At 47.0% G+C, this 23,414-nt stretch overlaps 2 protein-coding genes across 11 annotated transcripts; one reads left to right on the top strand and one right to left on the bottom strand.

Annotated features, from left to right (window-relative positions):
- Positions 1-361: 361 nt before the first annotated feature.
- LOC128766912 (calcium uptake protein 3, mitochondrial-like) lies at positions 362-18,590 on the bottom strand. Of its 10 annotated transcripts, none has more exons than XM_053878474.1 (16): positions 18,252-18,590; positions 16,270-16,417; positions 14,134-14,165; positions 13,632-13,710; positions 10,840-10,887; positions 10,685-10,767; positions 10,550-10,621; positions 9,316-9,357; positions 7,644-7,901; positions 6,814-6,909; positions 6,306-6,394; positions 6,064-6,235; positions 4,061-4,169; positions 3,463-3,620; positions 3,100-3,168; positions 362-1,088 (listed from the first exon to the last, which is right to left on the bottom strand). In XM_053878474.1, exons 1-15 carry the CDS (start codon positions 18,540-18,542, stop codon positions 3,100-3,102), a joined length of 1,746 nt encoding a protein of 581 aa, XP_053734449.1. In that variant the 5' UTR covers positions 18,543-18,590; the 3' UTR covers positions 362-1,088. The 10 variants fall into 10 exon arrangements, with proteins under 10 accessions (XP_053734449.1, XP_053734451.1, XP_053734459.1 ...); XM_053878476.1 differs by having other exon boundaries at positions 18,327-18,590; XM_053878484.1 differs by lacking the exon at positions 18,252-18,590 and adding an exon at positions 15,494-15,616 and having other exon boundaries at positions 16,270-16,750.
- fgf20b (fibroblast growth factor 20b) lies at positions 18,122-20,972 on the top strand. The gene is made up of 3 exons (XM_053878491.1): positions 18,122-19,357; positions 19,895-19,998; positions 20,105-20,972. The coding sequence occupies exons 1-3, from the start codon at positions 19,069-19,071 to the stop codon at positions 20,348-20,350; spliced, it is 639 nt and encodes a 212-aa protein (XP_053734466.1). The 5' UTR covers positions 18,122-19,068; the 3' UTR covers positions 20,351-20,972.
- Positions 20,973-23,414: the final 2,442 nt, after the last annotated feature.

The following is a 23,414-nucleotide window of genomic DNA, read 5'->3' as shown; positions in this document are numbered from 1 at the left end:
GGACATGACACTTGAATAGAGAGGTGGGTCTGAAGAGACTCTTGAGCCAGTAAAAAGGCAAGTTTGGATGCTTTCTCCTGAAGCCAGATCATGCTGAGTCGGGAACAGTGGAAGCTGAAACCCAGATGACTCCAGTCTCTTGGTCCAAGTAAACAGACTCTTGTTCTGTGAGCCAGAGCTTAGGCCAGAACAGCGACTCAGACCGAGCAGCTCAGGCGGGTGGGAGCAGGTTTTCCCTTCACCAGTCAGGGCTCGATGTGGGCCAGAGGAGCGAGCACTTCCTCACACTCCGAGGAGCCAGTAACACTGAAGCTCCCAGCAGCACCAGACGAGTCAGGTTGTGTCGTTGAGTTCACACAGAAAAATAAAAATCCAGCACAGAGACATGTTTCTTTTATTTCCTGTCTCATCCAAAGTGGCGTTCAGGGACAGTCGGACACACGAGCGTTCACACGAGTCGAAGGTGCACACACATGCTTAAACAGGATTCACCGCCGCTTCACCACATCACAGCAGGTACCTTGGTAACCATCTCCAGAAGCACCAACCCGAGGTATTAAAGGGATTTTGACCTATTGCTTTGACGGTTCCCGGTGGAACTGACACATGGCTTTCATCGATATCATCATTACAGGTGGAAGTTTCAGGAAAAGCACTCTTACGTCACGTAAAAACACAGGCGTGAAAGTTTCTTTGAGGGTTGAAGGCTGGAGGGGAAAAGTAATATTCAGTGGTGAAGCTTCATGAAGCCTCATTTTCAGAGCCCAGTAGGTGGCGCTCTGAAGTTAGAAATAGCGTGAGGCTTCATGAAAATAGCTCACGCCAAAGATAATAGAGCAGAAGGTGCAGTCACATGGGCTGAGAATGAGGCTTCACGAGGCTTCATCAGCCAAACACTCGGCTGAATGGATTTGGGCCGACAAGTGCTTTGGGTTACGCCACATCCTGTCCTTACTCGATACATGAATAAATAAATAATGAAGTGAAATAAAAACATGTTTCTTTTGATTTGTTTTCTCATCATCTGAGTCAAATCCCAGCAGAGGTCTGAAGGAAACAGCAGCTCAGGAAGTTGTAAGATTTTCACCCTAAAAGGGAAAGAAAGAAAAATCAGATAAAACACACCTGACTTCATAGCAATTCCTGCTAGTGAAAAACACGACTCGTTTGAAGATGAGACCTCTCCTGGGCGGCTGTTTGTGTCCCTGCTTTCCCAGGACTTCTAAGCCCAAACTTTTCATGTCAGTCATTGAAATTTTAAATGTTGAACTTCAGCAATGAAGCTAGTATTTCGCAGCTCTTGGAGTTGTGTTTCAAACCTCTCAGAATGCAGTAGGGACAGGCGATAACTGATCGTACACAATATCCCGCCAAACACGTCTCCACGGTGACAACTCTGCATCTCAGGATCAACTGGATAAACCCACGGCTCACTCTCTGCATCGGAGCTGCACTCGTGAACATGAGGAGACGCTGACGGCGCCGCGCTCTCCAGCTCCGCAGTTGTGGAGAGTGTGGTGGACTGTGGTGCACCATGGTCGTTTGAAAGTGATGTTGAATCATGACACTGGTGGACTCTGACTCTCTGGATCCCTGTTTCTTTGATGAGATGGAGTGGTCCTCATAGGTTCTCTGAGGCGCTCCTCTGTCTTGGTTCACAGCGCTAATGCTAGGAGCCGCCATCAGTTAGGGACCGTCAACAAATTCTAAAGCCTCAAAGTCTGAGTGACATCTTCAATAAGGCCATGGAGAACAAGCATTTTAGGAGAGAGAGAATTGTGACAAGGTTTTTCACCACACAAGACACAGGACTGAGAGTTTGGATCATGATCTGGAGAATAGACTCTGACTCCATGGTCATTTCTTCACCTGATGGTTTCTTCAGCAGCATCTAGGAACTGTGTCCAGACTGCTCCATAGTTCAAGTGTTCAGAGACATGAGACACAGCAGACAGACAGACAGACGGCTCCATTGAAGCCCTAAATAAAGCTGGCAGAGCAGCCTGTCAGACACCAGCGGCTTCTACCAGAGACCTGAAACATTGAGTTTCTCATCTCTGCACTGCAGAGTTCACTCTTCTATTGAGACGTCAACAAACCATGGTGTTGGAGACAAACTCCACCCCTCAGTTCCATCATCAAACAGAGAGACTCTAGTGTCCGACACATGGAGGAGAAGCAACATGGGTTTATCCTGATAACTTCTTTTGTCCATATGGCCCGTCCCAAGAATGCAGATATATTTCACCAACACACAAGAAATTATGAATATAAATGAATCCCACGTGATGATAAAAGGAGAATAAAAACTGGCAAAATAAAAGCCAAGATCAACAGGTCTCTAATGAAACCTTTCACGAGCAGATTGTTACTATATTTTACATGTTTATTGTTTATAATCCAGACTCTACTATGGCCGTGGAAGTTGGACAGATATTTTCTGAACTTCTGTTGGTCTTGAACAACTAGTGAGGAAAACGATGAAGAGACAACACACACAATAGAGGGCAGTTTTGACTTTAGTATTATTCATACCTGTTGAGGGAAGATTTTTGTTTTCAGTTTTGGGCCGGGAATCACTCAATGTGGCCAACAAACGGCGACTGATGCTGGAGTCATGTGCTTGACATTGTCTCACTTCAATATTGTCCACCGGCGGACACATGCTCCGCCTCAGACCCATCGTCCATGAAGCTCTCCACATCACCCAGCCTCCACCCAGAAGGTCCTCATGAGGCGGATAAAGCCATCATGAGGCCAGCAGAGAGTGGACGGTTTCCTCCTCAGAATCTGTTGAATCATGTTTGCAACTATTGGCTAAATTTAGCCTCCGCTAAAACATTAATGTGGGCTCCTTTACACGAAGCTGATCGGCACTAAATATTACAGTGGAAGCAGACACTGGAGGAGCGGCGAGGCCATGTAGGACGGCGTGGGCCTCCTCTGAAGGAAGGGATCTCTTCAGTCCCACACAGTCAGAGGGCAGGGTATTCACCGCTGCACGGGACACTTTGGTTCCCCCCTCTTCTGGACCAGCTGACAGACGCGCATCAACGACAGTGAGAGTGTGTGTGATGAAAAACAAAGCAAAGCACTCACTTATTTGCCGGCAAGTTCCCTTCTCATGCAGGACCTGAAGGAGGTGTGTTTCTCCTCAGGACGGACACCCTGTGGTTGAGAAGACAGTCGCTGAAGAGTGCACTAGGTGGCAGCACGGCCCCACACAAAGCTCCGCCGGCCTCACGGAGGTGAGTCGCTAACAACCAGTGAGGGGAAGCTGATCGAGACATGGCGGCTTCATATAGCAGCAGCAGAGGAAACGGCCATGAGGAATTCATTGGGACAGTAGCTGCTCTTTGTTGTTCAAGAGGCTATTTGTCACACAAACTTCCCAGCCTCCCACGAGTTGCCTAAGCATGACTCAGCACTTCCATCCACACCACGGAGGTCAGTGGCTCTCACCCCGTTGCCGCGGTGCAGCCGCTCCTTCATGACGCCGATGAACTCCTTGTGGCTCAGTTTCCCATCGTGATCTTCGTCAAATATCTTGAAGACGGTGTTGACCAGGTGATGGGAGAGCTTGATGCCAGTGGCCACGTAGACGGCGCGACTGAACTCCTCTGTGGGAGCAGACCACAAAGCCAGATGTGGCGGTGGAATGACAATCAAGTCAATGCAGCGGAAGAAAACACGTCACAACTGCTTTTGATAAGCCAGACCACCGAATCAAGCATGCGACCATGACAGAGACCAAGTCCAAGACCAAGACTTTTTACCATGACAGAGACCAAATCATTTCTTGATTTACTTTTAAAAAATGGCTATTTCTTTTGCAGCAAGAAATAAACACGTGAGTTTATGTGACTCATCTTGGTCTCCACCTGGTTTCAGGCCCTCAAACCCTTGGTCTTGTCTATGTATTCTCTGGACCCTGCCTCTGCTTAGATGGTCTCCACAACAACACCACTATCTCCTCAGCAAGTTGTATTTCGTGCAGGATTTATACGGCAGAAACATAAAAAACCCCAACTAAACCTCCCCGACTGTTGCATGGATGTACCTTGACCAATGGAGCGGTTAGCAAAGTTGTACATCTGCATGGCGATGGCAAAGTCCTCCAGGTTGTTCAGGAACTGGAAGAAGGACCGGAACTCTTCGAAGACGATCCCCTGCAATTCAAGTTTCAATCTTTTATTCTCCAGCAGATAAACAGAGTCAGAGTGAGCAGCGATGAAGTGGGAGCGCGTGTGTCAACACAATCCATAATCTGCTTCTTTTCATCCGGAGAGGAATCCTTTGGTGAGTATGGGACCTTGAAGCCGTCAGGTAGATAACACAGTCAAACAGATAAAGCATACGTGGCTGGATTTCCCCTGCGCAGTATGGACACGCTGAGCTGTCAGCGCTGGAGGAGGGGTGGGGGTCAGGCCACTCGCAGACTTTTCTGAAGCAGATTAACCTGATACTTGAATAAACAAAAACAAAAGTGATGAATCCCCAAACATCTCCAGCTCGGCTGATGACTCAAACGCTGGGCCCATTGATGTCCACTCGAGCGTCCCGCGGCGACGAGCGCCTTCTCTGGCCCCGCCTAACAAAAGTCATGAAGTCGTGGCTAATCTGCAACGCCTTGCTGTTTTAAACATCTCTCAGCCTTAGTGATGAAACCCACTTGGCTAGCAATGGAGATCTAGCAACACTCTACTCCAGAGCTGCTTCAGCGGGGTCAGCGTGCCACAGACACATTCAGGCTCCAATGAGGATGCTTCACTCAGCGGCTTGTTAGCAGCGCAGCTTCCAGACTTATAAACCGGTAACCCAACACCAGACGCGCGCGCAACACTGCTTCACGTGATGTTATGGGGACGTTCCAGGAACTGACTCGTCACTGGCTTTCATTAAACCTGCTTCTAAAAGAAAATGCTGGAGAAAACATCACCTGTTCGATTCTAGAAAAGGTTCAATAGCACTTGATCAGCAAAAAGTAACACTTACTATGGGCAGAATCTTCTTGAAAGAGTGTGACTGATACAGCTCAGGAAACAATCAAATGAAAAAAATAAAATCTAAACGTGAGAAAGAGGACTGAGGACCTCGGCCAGCTCAGACCTCTCCTGACACTTCTGCCGGGGAATTGCCAAAGATACAATGGATGCAAACGGGGGAGCAAGAAGCAGGCTATGTCCGATGACTACGACCAGGCCTCCATGTTAGCGATGGGTAGATGAGGCTTCATGAAACAGTGTCCTGACTCTCGGAGGCCACCAGATGGTGCGGTCTGCTATGAAATGTTTGGGCTTGAGCAACCCATTCAGTGAAAGCGCACATCATTTCTAAACCAAGAGCGCCATCTAGAGGCCCATGAAAATGAGGACAACCCGGCTGTACTGTTTCTTGACACCTCATCTAGCCATGTCAGCGATACACACGATATCTGGTCTTGATTCAGACGTGCCAACTAAGGAGAAATATAATTTTTTCCAGCTCTGTGTTGAACTTTAATGGCATTTCTTTTACATGGTTGAGCTTGGGCTTTTTTCTGGTCATCCGAACCCTGCGGCTTATACGACGACACGGTTTATATAAGGATGTTTACTGGCTACAGAGCACCATGCTGCCAAAACATTGAGCCTGGCCACATCAAGCCGATGAAATCACAGGCGCTTTATTGACCTTAAAGCTCCACATGTCCACAGCTCCGCCCACAGAGCCGTTCTCCTGGAGGAGTGGAGATGAGAAGCAGCAACTGAGAGCGGCTGTGGTGTCGGAACCGGGGACACATTTGGAGCTGTTTTCCAGTTTCTAGTTTAGAAGTGACCCCGGTGCGTTTTGAAGGCTTTCCACAGAGCAGACAGTACCACTGCACCCACGGCTTGTGTGTAACAAGATCTATTTTCCTTCTTATATTTAGTGGGTGTGGCTTATATTCCGGTGCGCTCTATAGTACGGGATTTACCACCATATACTGGTTGGCACTTCGATGATCAACTCTTTTATGGTGAATTGCGTCATGTTCCGTCGGTGAAAAAAACAAGGCAAACGTGCTGGAGAGCGTCGCCACACCTTCTCCTCCTGCATGCAGTGGCGCACGTTCTCCAGATAGCTGCTGACATCGTCCACGTTGGTGTAGCGCAGCAGGATCCTGGCAAAGTCCTCCTCGCTGATGGTGGGCATGCCTTTGGAGTAGGACAAGAACTCGATCTCCAGCAGCTCTGTCTGCAGGTTGTCCATGAACCTGGAGCAGAGGAGGGCGCCGCTTGAAGCGTCCATCCAAAACACCACAATAGCACTGACTTGCAACTCACTTGTAGAAGTCCTCAAATTTCAACTCGGCTTTCCCCTTCTTACCAAAGAAATGCACCAGCAGGGTCGTCTCCGTCTTTTCCTCGGCATGCTGTCGAAACGAGAAGTTCATCTTCTACTTCTGTGCGCTAAACATTAACGTTGACATTTATACGAGCATGCAGGAAGATGCTGGTTAATAACTAGGCCAAGATTCAACTATTAATGATCACATTGAGTTAATGGTTAACAAGTCACCGAGGGGGCTTGAGAGCAGCTTCCTGCAGTCCGTCAACACTTTCATGACACATGCAGCACTTTGTTCTCAGGCCAGGTTCGTGGGCAGCTTAAATATTGCTCCGTGCATTTCATTTGGACTTCACTGGTGCGCAAGTACAAGTTAGACTTTTCCTCTCGCACGCCACTCTTTATATCCATTCATTTCCAGACTGTCTCTGATATGTTTCATTCATGGCCCAGATCCTGACCACAGAAAAGCATCCAGCTTATTTGCATGGAGAAAACATATACCTCAGCAAGATCAGAAAAGAGCAAATGACTGGTGCCACGTTTCAGCGCCTCCCACACGCCCCGGGTCTCTGCATGCTGACCCTCTTTTTTAAGGACCTGTGGCAGCAGTTGAAGCACAGCTGTCAGAAGACAAAATAGACATCTGGCAATTGTTATCAAGGAGAAGCGGAGGCGTCGCTCAGGGGAGGCTTCTGATGCCCATGATTAGATGGGGGAGTCTGACACATGCAGGGGAGCATACCACACGGCAAGTTTCCACTCATCGTGACTGAAGGGAGCGCTGCAGCCAAGCGTGCAGACTCTGGGCGGGTCGCAGCAACAGAGCTAACGCATGTCCAAGGCATGCAGGTGAGGGACGGTAACAGAAGCTACCCAAAACATTCATCTCTGGTGCCAGGTTATCAACACAGATCCATTCTGACTGAGCGAGTGCCCGAAACTAGACCCCGGGCCGAGATCGCTGACTCATCATTCGGGGTGAATACTGTAAAAATAGATCGGTGCCTGACCACAGAAGCCACACCCTGCAAGAGAAAGGATGAGCTTTTAAATCATGTGTGACTGAATGGAATTATTATTCCTGTCTATTACACGCATTTTTAGTATCTTCAAATATGAATGTCAACAGGTTCCAGACAGAACACTTTTCCCCTTATTATCACCTGCAGATTTGCTCCACAAGTTCTTCTTACTATTCTTATTATCGTCTCTTTTTATTCAGCCACACTTCAATGCTTCTGATCGCCTCACATGTTCTATTTTCAGTCAAAGATAACACACTGTGAACACAAACTGCACTTTTCATGATTAAGGGGGGACAAAATCCCAACCTTGAGTGAGAAAGTGATGCCCCTCAAGCCAGCAACAGGTTGGGCCGGCCTCAACAACAGCAACAATTGCGATAAAGCTTTTACAGCTGTGGTGGAACCTGCTTCTTTGTGGTTGTGCAAGAACTCTGACTCCATTTTGTTGGTCCTCCTCCATCCAGAGACAGACTTGTGGCGTCGTTTTGGATCGTTGTCCTGCTGGAGAACCCAGGTTCTCTTCAGCTCGAGGTCTTTAAGGTCCTGAAGCAGCAAAAGTCTTTTCTGACAAAACAACAAACAGATGTTCCTCCATGTCATTTCTGCTGAGCTCACTTGCCTCAGTTAAGGTGAGGGCCTGGGGACTTTAGGGACCTCTTGAATTTGAGGATAGGATTTAGGAGAATCTTTTCGAGTCTGATAGATCTCCATCTTTCTCCTTTGTTCCTGAACATCTTTGGATCTCAGCATGAGGTAGTGTTGAGGATTCCTCAAGCCAGCACTGATGTAGGTTGGGATTTTTTTCACCCATAATAATAACAAACAAACTTATTTAAATATGTCATTTTATGTTTACTTCTGTTGTATTTGTTTTATATTTAAATGTGTTTGATGACCTCAAACATGAGGAAACCTCTTCTGTTCTGCTGGTCTCAGTAAACTGAATAAACGGTAACAAATTAAAGTACATTCAAAAGCCTTCACAGAAACAGATTAACTGCACGCAGCGACTCTCTTGTGAGTCGTGTCATTTACAAGCAAACTGTCACAGGCACAAATGTGCATCGCCAAGCAAGTCAGCAACCGCAGACCTGCTGGTAAACAAAAGCGCCCTTGTGTTGCCGTCCTCACCTCTGCCACCTCGAGTCTCACTCTTATCCAATTTCAGCATCTTTATTCAAAAGAAGCGGTGCTCCCACCAGAAACTTCACCCTCAAGCTAGCTCATTTAAAGAATATTATTTATCTGATTCGGATATCTCTCATGCGGCAGGCCTCGGGGGAAACTGGAGACGGCTGATAAAACACCTTTTGCTGGGGAGAGATTTACAACACGCTCCCACAGCTAATTAGGGAAGCACCGTTGCCGACTCAGGCCATGAGAAGCTCATGCTCATGTGATACACTTGGGATTAGAATATGGCCCGTCCACAGGACTCAAGCCACGTTCCAAGATTTCACCTTTGAACTTCTGTGGCAAATAGAAAATGACACGTACAGATGGATCTGTGTTGGCGCGCGCTAAGTGCTTCTCATGCCGCTGAGCCTCGTCCCTGACTGGCCTTCATGGTCAAACCCACCACAAAAGGAAACCTGAGCTGAAATACCGCTCCTCAAGAAACTGTAAAAATAAAACATGGGGGTCTGGGTGGAAACGTCACTTCTTAAGGCAAGTGCTTGATGAAGTGGAACCTCTGGTACAATGCTGGCACGAGGAGGGAAGATAAATCACTGCACGCGCGCACACACACACACACACACACACACACACACACACACACACACACACACACACACACACACAAACCACACAAACCACACATTATGCAAGATAAGTCAGTGCAACTGATGCATTAAAATTTCAGAGGAATCAAGCGAGGTTATCTGAGACAAGTGTCAGCCGCTGAGATACATGGGAACTTTCTATTCAGGTGGGAGCGATGCATGCAACAAGCAGGAGAGTAAAAAAAGATGCATACACTTAGTGGCTGCGATTTATGATGACCGTAGAGCTGCAGGCTCTGAAATCCAGGAGGGAAGGATGCATGCACGACAGAAAGAGAGCGGAGAGAGAACATCAATCCATGAATCATTTAGCAGGTTGGCACTCGAAATGGCTTTCAATTGATTTCATACCATTAAATTTATATGACCCATAAGCCCAAATCAGATCTCTTCTTTTTTAATCTTCATGACTGCTTTCAAAGTTTTCACCCTCAACTTTGTTTTCACGCAAAGCCTGGCTTTATTTCCAAATCTGGAGCGCCCATTCCAATGGTCTTTTTGATGCTTATACGGGTCGGAGACTGACGCAGGAGGAGAGATGCTAGCACAGCGAGCTCCTCCATGTTGTGTTGATGTGATAAGACCTCAAAGAGTGGCTGCTATCACGCTATTCAGCTCCACCTGTTTACATCCACCTGCATGCAGCATCAAACCGCCCTGCAGGGATCAAAGCCTCAGACATGTTTTAGCCTGTGTGACCGTCTTGTCCCCTCACGCGGGAGACACCGCTGGAGTTCTGCGATAGTTACATGGACTCTCAGCATGTGGCTGGAATTGACTGCACCAGTTCAATACATGAATCGCCATTGTTGTTTCAGCACTTTAAAGCACAAAGACATCTCAGTCTCTAACTCGCTAGGACAAAGTGCAAAGAAAATGAATTTAATATCCAAGATAGAGGAACCGTCTATGGCCTTCATGGAGGCCCCATTTGGCCAACAACACTTACATGATCATACACTGAAATACAGAGCACGTCAAGAAAAATGTGACACTGTGTTTGATGAGAAATGAGCTTCACAATAAAAAAACAATCTATGTTATTTCTAAGGTTTGCATTATTAAAGGAGGACAGTGCTATTTTTTGTTTACAGGGACATCACAGCTCATATTAAAGCTTTAACTGTTGCAGTACATTATGGGAGTTGCGGTTTCAGTGACAGCGGACCCAAGTTCACTGTCGCAGTTGGACTTGATTTTGGAATGAATGAAAGTTCCCTTACAGTGAGGACATTGTCAGCCCTTTAACTACAGCAGGCCTATACTTATTTCCTTTAACATTTCAAAATGTTTTATATGGTGGCTTTAAACAATTTGGGTCAGGTTCTGACCTCGGTGCCCCGGGGTCAGAGGTGAAAATGTGTTTTTGAGCTGGCAGTTATAGGGTTAAAACAGAGGATTGTCGAGTTAGAATTCTTCTCAACATACCTGGAGGTCGAATTTTTGCACGTCTTCAGACACCTCCGTTCGATCTTTCTTCTTTCGGAAAATCTCTCCCAGCTGTGAATCAACAGAATTTTACTGCTGAATATTCATATTCCGATGTGACTGAAAAAGCCCTACCACTAGGAACTCCCTCTGGTCCACCATTTCATTCCCGTCAGCATCGAACATGTTGAAGGCAATCCTGAAGCCGGCATGAGGCTCTGGAATCCAACACATCTCCATGAGTCCACACGTAGATTGAATTCATGGTTCACGTTGAACGCAGTACTGACTTGTGAGAATGCACAGCAGGAAGAGGTATTCGGTGTAGCTTATGATGCCTGGAACAGAGGGAACAATTAGCCAGAAACAAAACCCGGAATGTTCCTTTTCCAAACAATGTGGCGTCAAATGGTGCTCGCCCAAGTGCTAACAAATGTTCAAAGTCATGCATCTGGGAGCAGTAAAGCACCCACAGACGGAGTCCTCTTCTCGCCCTCGCTGATAGCATCTTAAAAGGTGCTTTTGACTTCATGCTCAGTGTTCCGCTCACACAAACACCAGCTTTACAACTAAGCTGACCTATCTGAACGCAAACCCAAACAAATTGAAGGCCCACGGCTTCTGATCGTGTTTGGGTAACAAGGTGTAACACACTCTCCAGTGATCTGTCACTGATTGAGAATGGCCCAATCAGGTTTTTTGGTGTCGTGTCCTTCAGCTCCCTTTGTTGTGTGACATGGAGAAGGGAAGAGTAAGTGTCAGGAGGTATCTGGAGAGGCTTCTGCCCTCTGCCTCTGAAAGCATTCCCAAGCTTTTGTTTGCTCGGGAAGATAGAGAATCCAACACAGATAGTTCTGGGTGACTGCTCCAGGTGTTATGGGACAAAATTGCTGCAGGGATATTTCCAGAGAAGAGGGAATTAAAAAGGAAAGCGAACGGTAGACTTTCAAACAAAGGCCAGTCACAGCAGCTTGAGCTGTCAAAAGACGTCCTGTGAAGAACAAGCAGCCATCACGCATGATGACCACCAACAGTTTCCAAGGCAGTGTGGTGTCCTCTTTCACAATGCTGCCACGCAACAATCAGACAGAGACAGATTCATCCAGACAATAGGAAGCAAACATAAGCATGAAACAGGGCCACAGAAGAATCCGGCAAGTGTGCCGCCTGTGATTCTGAGAGGAACACTATTGGTAGATCAGTCTCCGAGCAGGACGACAGTTGGCTCAGTCAGCCAGAGCACGACATAAATAACTCCATTATTGTCATGGCAAGCGTCCAGCAACGTTTGTCCTGCAACAATTTGCCTTTGCGCAATAACGTCACGTGGCAGTCTAATGTCGTGGCCATAGATGTGGACCTGTGTCTGGCGCTCCATGACTGACCTGAATGTGCCTTCCTCTCATAGAAATATCTCCCAGCCAAGCAAAGACCACAAATCAAGACTGAAAATGATATTGTGCGACAGTTATCACAATGTAAAATTCATCTTATTCGTGTGAAATAACTGGCTACACTGGGCCAATCACATATATAAAATAACAAAAAGAAACATTGTGTGCATTGTTTTGTCAGATTCTGTGGACACATGAAGGGTTTGTGACCCGACATTAACGCAAGCACAACACACACACGGCACATCACATCAACCCTTCAAACCAGCACTGTTTTTGGCAGGTATGGCCCCACAATGACATTGATCTTTGGCTTCAAAGACTTTAAAGCTCAAATAGGTTCAGGAAAAGAGAAGAAAAAAACTTTTAAGATTCCAGCCATGTCTCACCAATACCACACACCTTCACTCCTTGAGGCACGCCCCCCGACCCCCCTCCCTCCAGCTCAACCTCTCAGCTCAAGTAGATGTTGTTAGACAATACAAAGAATTCCACAGAAACACTTCATACAGAGTGGCAGTCCCAGAGATGTAATCCAATGCCACTCTCGGTCTTCATCATGTCCGCGGTGATCAGTGGGGTGGCCGGGGCGACAAGTCTGGACAGAGCCGGGTTCAAACAGCTCCCTCCTTCACTAAAGCAGCGCTTTGTTCGCAGATCAATCCACCGCTTTTTTCCCTGACAAAGCCACAACGTTTAACAGCAGGATTAAAAGCCCCAAATCCCAGCATTGGCACTTACGCAAAAGCAACAGAAGGTAAACGGCAGAACGCTGAGATCTGATGCTCCGCTGGCTCACCTGGCCCACCGAGAGCAGAGTGTGAAGGCTAAAAGCTCAAGCTGACAACTTTCAGGTAACTGTAAGATACACCTGTGTTAGACATCTCCGGCCCCCGCCATTAAACCAGGCGCCAGCTCATCAACCTCACCAACAACGGTTCTTACTTTTAATCGCCAATGAATTATTCAGTAAAAGGCAGATGAAACTATACATATATATATATATATATATACAAACAGGCTTGTCAGGAGTCATTACATGACAGAATGCACAAAGGAATTATCAAACTAGAAAGCTGGGTTAAAATGGAATGACAGCCAATCCCTCCTGTTTTCGGAAAACAAGTTGGGAACGATGACAGAGGAGACAAACCTCTCTTCCAAATACTCGAGAGAGACCCATTGAAGTGGTTTGAATCACAATAAAAACTATAAACAACAATCAGCACAATTGAATACAATACTAATGTGAGAAGGAATTATCAAAATAAAATAAAAATGTTTAAAAAAAACGCAAAAGTAATTTGGACAAATACATATTTTGGTTTTCCATAGGGGGAACTTAAAAGTGATGCAGGAAGGATGTGAGAATGAAAACGGATCAATATTTAAAAGATGTGTTCATTTTAAAAGGTACATATTATTAAATTAATATCAAATTGCAATATATAGTGTAGTATTTTCAATTCCCTTTTAGTCATAGTAGAATTATTGTTAAGAACAGCATTGTTTATAATAGTTGTTTACAAACAAGGACATTCTCGGGTGTTGCTCATTGGAGAGATCAAGAAAGAGCTTGAAATGAAGGACAATAATATGGGTGGAAAAGGGCTGCTTTCTTATTATGTTGCTGTCGATGTCGACGATAGTCAAAGCAAGGAAACATCTTACATTAAAAGAATATTTACCTTGATCTCGGAGATTTCTGAACATATTGGAGGATCCTTTCCAAACTGGAGGGGTGTCTGCCAAAATCCTGTCCAATTCCTGCGGTAAGACAAATCCCAAAATTAGTCAGAACAAGGTTGAGTCAACACAGATAATCACACTGGCTGTCTGAGGTGTGTCAAACTCAAGGCCCAGGGGCCAAGTCTGGTCGTAACACGTCGTTACATACAGCTAAAAACTGAAGTGAGTAAAATGGAATTCGATGAAAGATCAGGAAGTTTTGTAGCCAAGGAAGAAAAGCAGACCGTCTCCTGTGTTGTGAGTCACTTCATGTTTTGAAGCTAACCACAGAGGCCTAGCTAAAATTAGCCTTTGACAATTAAAGGGACACTAATATTGGACACTGTAAACAGTAAACTGCTTTTTCCCGATTGGGAAGTCTGTTGAGCCTGCGACTTGGTCTGTGTTTGCAAGTGAATCCTCTCGTGTGAGGCAACTCTGCCAATGAAGACATCAGCTTACCTTTTTGGTGAGTGACTTGCATGTCCTCCTTCCTAGAAACCAAACACAATGATGGTGAGTGTAATCCTGATTTAAATACGTGTTTTAAAGCAGGACACAAAAGTGAAACGCAACTGGTGTGTGACTGCATTCCAAGGGCCAATAAAGCAGCAGATAAGGTGGAGGTGCCGTTAAAACAATTGGTCTGGACACAGCATCGATGAAACTGGCAATAACTCTCTGCAGCCACATTTAACAGTCTGCTTCTAAGTCAGGGCTTAGACGTGCCATGCGACTGGATGGTGAGAGAAACACACAAGCAAGTTCATCTTTCGAGATGGAAGTCGTGTGTCGTAATGAAATCTGCCTATTCAGAACACTCAGTTAAAGGCAAACAGAAAAAACCTGGATCTGAATCTGCATAGCCACCACAGAAACTTCCACGGGTGTCCTGCGTGAACCCAAACATTAAAACCAATCACCGTAATTTAATGGCCTCTTCATTACATTGGTGACGCACGCAGCGTTGTTTGGTCTCGCTGGCTCTCAGGGTTGTAGCCGTATAAATGAGCCATAAAAGTGGGGTTGCTGGGAAAGATGTCTATCTTTATGCAGGTGTTATGACTGAAGCACCTCGAGCCACAAATGAATGACTGTCTGATGACACTTGGCAGGTCTTCAGCAGCAGGTACACTTCCTTCTCAGCACACCAGGAGAGGGCAGGGATTTCATCAAGAAGGCTAAAGCACAGCCTGCACGCAACAGTGCCCCCTGTACATATGAGATGGTACTTCAGGGAGTAAGGATAGGGATTCGCATCAAATATTCAATTTGTTATCCGCAGTCTTGTGAGCATGGATGAGGAAACGCCCACCTGCCTGGCAGAGCTCACTTGGCTCTGTCAACAAACTGTCAACACCAAGAGCCCAGATTCAGAAACCAAAACGTTCGCATCAGTTGACGATTCCAAAGCGAGAACAATGTCAATGTCTTCTACTGTAACGGCACAGTGACTGCTGGAGTTCGGGATGGTTTTTCATGTGCTGGCAGCAACAGAGAGCGCATTTCTAACTTGCTGCGGCAGCCCTTTTTTGGGTGGCAGACGGAAATTTTAGTTCAAAACATGGAGAAACTTCACAGGCTTCTGAAAATATGGACATGAAAGTCGTGAAAGTTTTTCAGCCTCTGAGCTGCTATGCGAGTGAGTACATTGAGTAAATTGACTCACTGCCCTGACATAGAAACTGGTCCATCTAATACATCACAGCACAGACTCAATCTTACTAACACGCCACAGTGGAGGGGGTTTCGGATCAGACATGTAGTTAGTCAGCAGCAAACTTCTGTTTGACCAGTGACCAGTCAGTTCACTTTCCATTACCTCGAATGGGCACCAGTCATTGGAGCTTGATAGGGAAGTTGAAAATGTGGTTCGACCTTTTGACACGAAGCTTTCTTATGAAAGTTTTGGGTTTGTTTGGACTGGTTCATTTCTTTCCTGGGCCTGAAAATTGGAGGAGCGATGTGAGCAACCAGCACTTGAACTCAGGTGACCCTCCCGGCGATGTGACACGATGTTGTCGCCAAGGAGATCCTACTCTGCCGCCACGCCACAAAAGGGAAGCAGGTCTTACAGGTCAGGAAATGGACTTTCTGTGAGTGACGCAGGTTTCTTGGCCATCACAGACATCATGGCACGCGGGCAGGTATGAAAGTTTCCAAGTAACAATCAGGTTACTACTTGTTTGTGAGATCCAATGAACAATGAACTCCAAAGTCCAAAAATGCAAAGTGAGTGAGTAACCTGAGCGCTAAATGCCACGTCATGGCTTTGGCACAAATATTCACCTTCAGGGCGAGTCCAGATTTGACTCCCTGTTAATTATGGGTCAGCTCCATTTCTGAGCTGACGCAGGAATGGACCCGTGTTGACTCAGGAGGAGCGCAATATTATTAGACCAGAAATGTCAATGCAGGAAGCCAGAATGCTGAGGTTATAGCGTGAAGGTTTGAGCAGATTTTCGGCTCAGTACGGCATGATATAAGCATCAAACAATTCCCAACACAGTCGACATTATAGTGAAGACCTTTGTGAACCTCAGCGTGACTGCGATGTCTGTACAGTTTCCCGCAGCAGGGGAAGAGAAGCAGACTCACCCTGAGGTTCGGTGAGCGTGATGGACTCAATAAAGTTGCGTGGCGTCATGAAGAGCTGCCCCTCGTGCTCAACCGAACTGAACAGGCGGAATCTGCTTTCATAGGAGGACATGTACACGTCTCCGTCATCCAGGCCATGAGTCCGAGCCTGTAAACACACACACACGCTCCTGGAACCCTGCCAGTCATATCAGCAGTGATAATACTGCCTGAAAGATACTTGTTAGAAGCTGCACGGAAGCTTTTCTTGTCACATAAAGCCCCGCTCACTGGGGAACAACAAAGAGGCCCGTGCTTTAATTCAGTAATGGGGTGCGTGTTATGTCAGGCTTATTTTTCATCCCGGTGCACAAGATAACGTCCCTACAAACGTTCCAACCCTGCCAGATCAGAGGGCCGGATCGGTGAAGACAGAGTGGATCTCTCCGTCAGGTGGCACGTAGCCAGGTCCAGTGGGCATGGAGCAAACACACGGGGAATGTGTGCCCCCCCTCTGCTTAACCATTAAACCCCCTCTAACTGCCCCCCAGCCCCCCTCGCCGCCTCTCTTCGAATGTCAGCCTCTCCACCACGGCCCAGTGTCCGGTTTCTGAGGATCTGGATTCCTGCAGCAAACTAATATCCCTCGGGGACCAGGGGATTATGAATAACACACTTGTTTACAAGTCGATTGCATCTCTTGTGATTTGGGAGGGTTGAACAACTGAGGGGCACAGATTTTTTCCCAGGTGTTCACTAACTGCTGGAGTTGAAGGTTGATCATTACTGTGAAAGAGTAACCAGAAAATCTCATTTAAAATGAACTTGGGCAACACTGACGTGCAGACCAAAGAACTGTGACATTCACTCACATCTATCATCAGGTGTTGAAGTTGGAAAAATGACTTTAGCTTTGACTGAACCTACATGCTTTAAATGTTACGCACTGTATTATCTTCAAGCATTTAGACATGTTAATTCTCAATTTTAGTGATTATTTTAATACATATATGTTTCATTTGTTAAGATTTGGGTTTTGAAATCAATTTAATGCAACTTTATGCTCTTCGGCAACGTCTCAGTAAATGCACAGAATTACTCACTGGTTCATCTATTTTTTATATTTCATTGAAATTCACATTAACTGTGTAGCTTCAACAAGGTAAAGCATCTTTATTTCACAAATAAATGACGACATTCAGACTCATTAACCGGTCATTCAATTTTAAGATGGTCAAAGGAAAGATGGAGCATATAAATGGCTAACTTTAATTAATTTCCAAAAATATAATTAAACTCTAAAATTAATGACAATGTAAATACTTTTTCAAAGGTTGAAAAACAACGTTTCTTTTCCCATATTTATTTATAATTTATTGGAGGTTTATGGTTTAAATTGTGTTTTCATGGGGACCCTAACCACACACTAATTTACTTTTTTATTTTTTCAAAATAGAATAAAATAAACCAAAGTGATCCAGCAGTCACTGCTGTCCATGGTGAGTTTACAAGACCATTACGATTGGAGAGTGTGACGCGGTTAAGGGGTTAGCACCTCCATAGCTGGGACAAAAATATAACACCCAGCATTTGGCATTTCGTCTTGTTGTTAATCGTGACGTGACTCAACGTTCATATTCCATGTGTTGTTGTGAAAGACATATCATAATAAATTGAAAGTGTGGCGTAGTATAAGGTTAAGGTGAATGTCAAGCATTAAAAAACTAGCCATGACCAGACGTGATGTCCAGAACCATCACGTCTGGTCATGGCACACACAACAGGGTTTGGTCGCTTCAATCGCCTTTTCAACCCTGTCGGGGCTAAAACAATGGCGCTACTTAGTGGAGGATACACCTCCATCATAAGGCTGCAATATGAATAAATGAACAGGCGAGGTCATTCGGGTGCTTCAGCACCCAGCTTAGCGGAGAGCTCCTCGGGATGGCGACGTCAGTGTCGGGCGCTCGCCTCCGCTCAGGTTCACCGCGCTGCTCACTTACACGAGCGTCGTCGCCGTCTCCTGGCGTGTAACGCGGAGCTCGCGACTGTGTCCAGGGATCATGCGGCTCCAGTACCTTGTCGTCGGTGGCCGCCACAGACGGCAGCACCAGATGGAGGAGGCGGTCCTCGGCCTGGCTCCTCAGCGCCGAGCGGCCACCCAACCACCACCCGCACTGGTAGTAGAGAGTTCCGGCCGCAGCACCGACTCCCGCCCCGGCGGCTAACACTTTGACAGCCGAGGGGCCGCTGCCGCTTCTGAGAGACGAGACGAGCCTACGAATGGCCGCCATGACTGTTTACACCGCGCTGTGGTGAGTGAGTGAGTGAGTGACGCGCAGGCTCGCGAGACACGGCGTGAGTGCTTCAGGACCCCGTGGGAATACAGAGCGCTGGAGATGTTTTTTTTTTTTTTTTTTTTGGTAACAACCGGTAAAGAAGTTGATGAATTGTTTTGTGAGCCTGGGTTTTTAGTGAAGGTGACGTCAGCGTTACGTTGTGCTTGTTTCACTTGTTTCTTGCTGAAGCGGGCAGCCCCGCCCACGGTTCCTCCTGTGGGTTTGCACCTGCCTCACCGCTGCTGCCACTCTGAGCGTGAACGCACCAGCGGCCGCTTCTCTCTGTCCTGCTGTGCCGCCTTCACGGACCACTGGGGCATCGCCGCGGACAGGTATGCAGCATGTGAGCCGCTTCTCCAGAGCGCCGAGTGAGCAGTGAAAGTGCAGGCTCGCTGTGCGGTTCGAGGCAGCGGAGGATGTGATCATGCGCTAGGTGCTGCCAGGTATTCTTCAACAACACTTCTCTCTCAACTTGGAAACCATGGCCGCCGCCGCCGCCGCTCTGGGGGAAGTTGGAGGCGTCCTGCACGGCATTGAAGGCATCACGCATGTCGGGTCCCACTACCTGCTGACCCCTCTGGGGGACGGTCCCACCCTGCTGGGGGAGCACCTGATCACCGGAGAGCGACTGTCCCGCAGCACCGCAGCGGATCTGACCCACCTGAAGGGGATCCTGAGGAGGAGACAGTTGTACTGCAGGACTGGCTTTCATCTGGAAATACATCCGGACGGATCCGTGCAAGGGACCCGGAAAGACCACAGTCGTTTTGGTAACAAATCAATCGATAAATACATGGAAAAGTATCCTCTTGTAACTTCTATCACATTGTGAAATAGTGTGTACTAACGGAACCATTGGAGTAGCGGTTTACACGTAGAAGCCATTCGTGAGCATTAAACGAATAGATAAATACAACAATCAATAACATTAAACGAAACCCCACAATAATGTTGTTTAATTGAAGGCAACAGTTCAACACAGCAGCCTCCAAATCTATATCTATATATAGAGAGAAATTGGCATCCTTCTTCAGTAACTTTCAAGCTTTTACCAGCTCTCTACAAAGTGATGCCTATTTTTTAACCATGTTTCACTAAAGCGCCGATCACGGCCGCTGCAATAAGGACGATGAACAAAATGTGTTTCTAGCTGATGCAGCTGAATGGTAGCGACAGTGCACTGTTATTTTCAAGAGGGTGTATAGAAGCAGATCATCTCCTGGTCTGCAGAGTGAGAGTTCCTCTTTGAAATGAATCGGCAATCTGTTTCAAAGACTGCATGAAACAAGTGTGTTATTCTTCTCCAGGTATTTTGGAATTTATAAGCCTCGCCGTTGGCTTGATAAGCATTAGAGGAGTGGACAGTGGACTCTATCTGGGGATGAATGACAAAGGAGAGCTGTATGGTTCTGTAAGTACCGTCTTTTCACAAGGCTCCGTGGACATGATGACAGGGAGATGGGATGAGGAAATATGTGATGTTCCGCCTCTGATTCCTCTTTTGTTGTTCCTGTCAGGAGAAGCTCACCGCCGAGTGCGTCTTCAGAGAGCAGTTCGAGGAGAACTGGTACAACACCTACTCGTCCAACCTCTACAAGCACGGAGACAAAGGGACTCGCTACTTTGTGGCGCTGAATAAAGACGGGACACCGAGAGACGGGACTAAATCTCGGAGACACCAGAAATTCACACACTTCCTGCCCCGGCCTGTGGATCCAGACCGTGTACCGGAACTGTACAGAGACATCCTGGGCCACAGCTGAGACTGGTGGAAGTCCGGTCCAGATCAGGAGAATCTGCTGCAGCCTTCCCAGGGCAGACGGGCGGGGGACTGGTGGTGGACAGCGGCCTGGCAAGAAGGCACCGGGGCCTCTTGTAGGAATGCTCTCGGCGGCAGGACGACAGGCGGGAATGTCTGACTCTGTCAGCCAGAGCGCCCTCCACATGAGGCGGTCATTTGTTCCGGCGGACCGATCACCGCTAAAGTACCTGCGTGGAGGTGGAAGGAAGCTGACGACGGAAACGGAGATGAGTGATCGGGAAGTGTTTTCCCGAGAGTTGGATCCAGGACAGCGGTTTGTTCAGAAGGACTTTGAAGGAAAAACAAAATGTCTTCTAGATTTTTACGGGAGCAGAGTGTAACAATTTATTTATTCATTTTAGATCTCTATATTTATGTTATATATTTATTTATTTGAGAATATATTTTTACATTTAGAAAACCACTACGGACTGTATGTAAAGACTGAAACACTGTATTGATTTCTATCGCTGTTAATGTGACATGACCCAAAATGTTGACAAAATTTAGAAGTATATACATCACAATCATGTGACTTTTCTGAGCATATTAAACTGAAGCCCTCTGTCACAGACGAGAGTTAACAACTTAACACAAACTATATGTCAAACTAATAAATTTGTCAAAATCTGACCGGTATTTCGTTATTGACGGCGACTTTTCCACCACGTTTTTTTACTGGTTGTTTTTACCTCTCAGAGTTTAAACATATAAACCTGCAAACAAGATCAATGTTGTCTTTCTTTATGGACGCCATCATCCTGAGGGACGGGGTCGTAGAACTGATGCACGCATAAAACTTCAAAGCCTGCTCTCTTGACGCAGAGAGCGCTTGATCAAGACGGGCGAACTCTGACCTTGGGCAAAAGCCTGACAAATGAGCTGACGTATAAAAGCGGAGGTCACAGCGATAAGGGCTCTTCTTCTCGGTGGCGATGGGAACGTGATGGTAATTGCTGTCCCTGTGTTTGATTTGGACTCATAACTTTGAACCTCCATCCCTCAGTGATTTATGTTGGCGGAGCTGCTCTCTCATATCTGTCCTCCACGGTTGGGAGAGGATCTGTGTCGGAGCATGAGAGCTCACCCTGTGATCTTCTCGTGCGTGAGATGGCCAGTCAAGGGGGGCGAGGCCTGCAGAAAGGGGTTGGCGCGCGGCTTCTTGATATGGAGAATCGGACCTGCTGTGGGACTTTCCCACCTGCGCGCCTTCCACATCAACACTCCTCTTTCCTCGATTCTCGAGAGCATCCAGGGACTATTATGAGCAGCACGCGCACGGACATCCCCGTCCACCGCGTCAACACGTGCGTGACTATTAAGTCATCAAAAAATGTGTACTTCTTGTCAGTGGAAAGATTTCCAAGGCTGGGAGTGGTAGATGGTTGAGCAGCTTTCATCGCCGTCTCCTTCCAGTATTCTAAGGTGTGCAAAGTTTCAACGGAAGTTTTTTCATGTGTTGCAACACATCTGAAAGTGTTCTCCCTCAGCCAGTAATCAAAGTCCGCCTCAGAGGTAATGTCCCCGGGGCAGCGAGGCAGTGAGGGCTGCAGCACCATTGCTCTGAACTTGTGTTTGTTTGTTTGTGAAATCCTACATGTCTACCCAGCGACATGTGCCAAAGGAGAAATTGACGTACAAAGCTAATGTTTGACTGAAACACCGACTGCTTTAAATGCTAAAATGCTTCTGAGAGATAAAGGCAGGCTGTGGGATAAAATGTTTCAATCAAGTTGACATTTATTGTCCTTTATATTATGTATTTGTGTCTTGAACTTGTAGCTGCATCTCCGCTTGAAGTTAGCAACAATGTGAAGTCTTTTGCCTTATTTCACACCAAGAGCAGTTTGCAATCAACTGCAACTCCAGCTGGATCCCAGTTTGGAGCTGAATGCAACTGTGTTGGGGGCAGCGGGTTCAAGCTGGCACGAGGAACACAAAGTGGTGTCACCCGACGCTCCTTGTGTAAAGTGTGTTTTCGGAGCCTGACACGGACAGTGGTGCTGAAGCCAGACCCGGGTGGTCCGTTCCTCCTCTTCTAAACCGCCCTCATCTCGCTTCACGGACGCGCCCCCCCTTCCACGGCCTCCTCAGCAGCGACCCTCAAGGGCTCTTGAGGAAACCCAGTGGAGTGTGCGGTGCGATCTGCCGCGTCTCTCCAGGTGTTCCTCGGCTCGGAGAAGGCTTATTATTTCTGTCCTGGGAGGGCAGCGCCGAGCTGCGGGCCTCACCTGTGACTCCAGCGCTGGCCAGTGTGTTTGCTGAGGGATGGTGTCTGCGCCTTTGAATCCCACAACTATTGATTTCAGGCTCTTTGTTGTTTGGTTATTGCGCGGTAAATTGCTGAGCGCACAAATTACGAGCTGCATGTGTGTTTATGGGGATTACGGCAGCAGTGTAAGTATAGCACTTGATATTTGACTGCATGCATCAGAAGCGAGCGGCGCAGCCCAATATAACCCGCCCGTCACTTCTCTCTCTCACTTCAATTATTTACGCTTTGTGGCAAAAGATCATCTCTGACACTTGCTGCATTGTACTGGATGACATCAGGATTGTTTTCAGTGTCAGAGCTAAAAGGGTTTTGTGGTCGGCCCTGCGCAGGATTCACTGACACTTCCCGTCCCGAGCTGTCAGCTCTGCTGGAAAATATGCTCCTCTGTTTGCATCTCCATGGAGACATTCATGGAAAACATCCATCTTCAGGTGTTGCGCGGCACAGAGAGAGAAGACGAGAGATGAGGACCTCAGATCTGGGAGCATGTGCAGCCGCTGACACTGACTGACAGTGTTTTGTTTAACTCCTGAACACAGAGGAACCTGGAGGAGGCTGAGCACCAGAATCTGAGCTGGCACAACAAACACAGCTGCGTCATCTTCACAGCAGGTTTGTCAAAATGGCTTTCAAAGGCAGATGTCCTGAGCAGGAGACGGTTACCATCTTTTGGGGTGAGGGTCAAACTCGAGGCCCGGGGGCTGGATCCGGCCCATAGAGTCCGTTTATGTGGCCTATTATGTTTGTGCTT

This window comes from Synchiropus splendidus, chromosome 11 (genome assembly GCF_027744825.2).
Source record: "Synchiropus splendidus isolate RoL2022-P1 chromosome 11, RoL_Sspl_1.0, whole genome shotgun sequence".
Classification (NCBI taxonomy): Eukaryota; Metazoa; Chordata; class Actinopteri; order Syngnathiformes; family Callionymidae; genus Synchiropus; species Synchiropus splendidus.
This window is presented reverse-complemented; position numbering and strand designations above follow the sequence as displayed.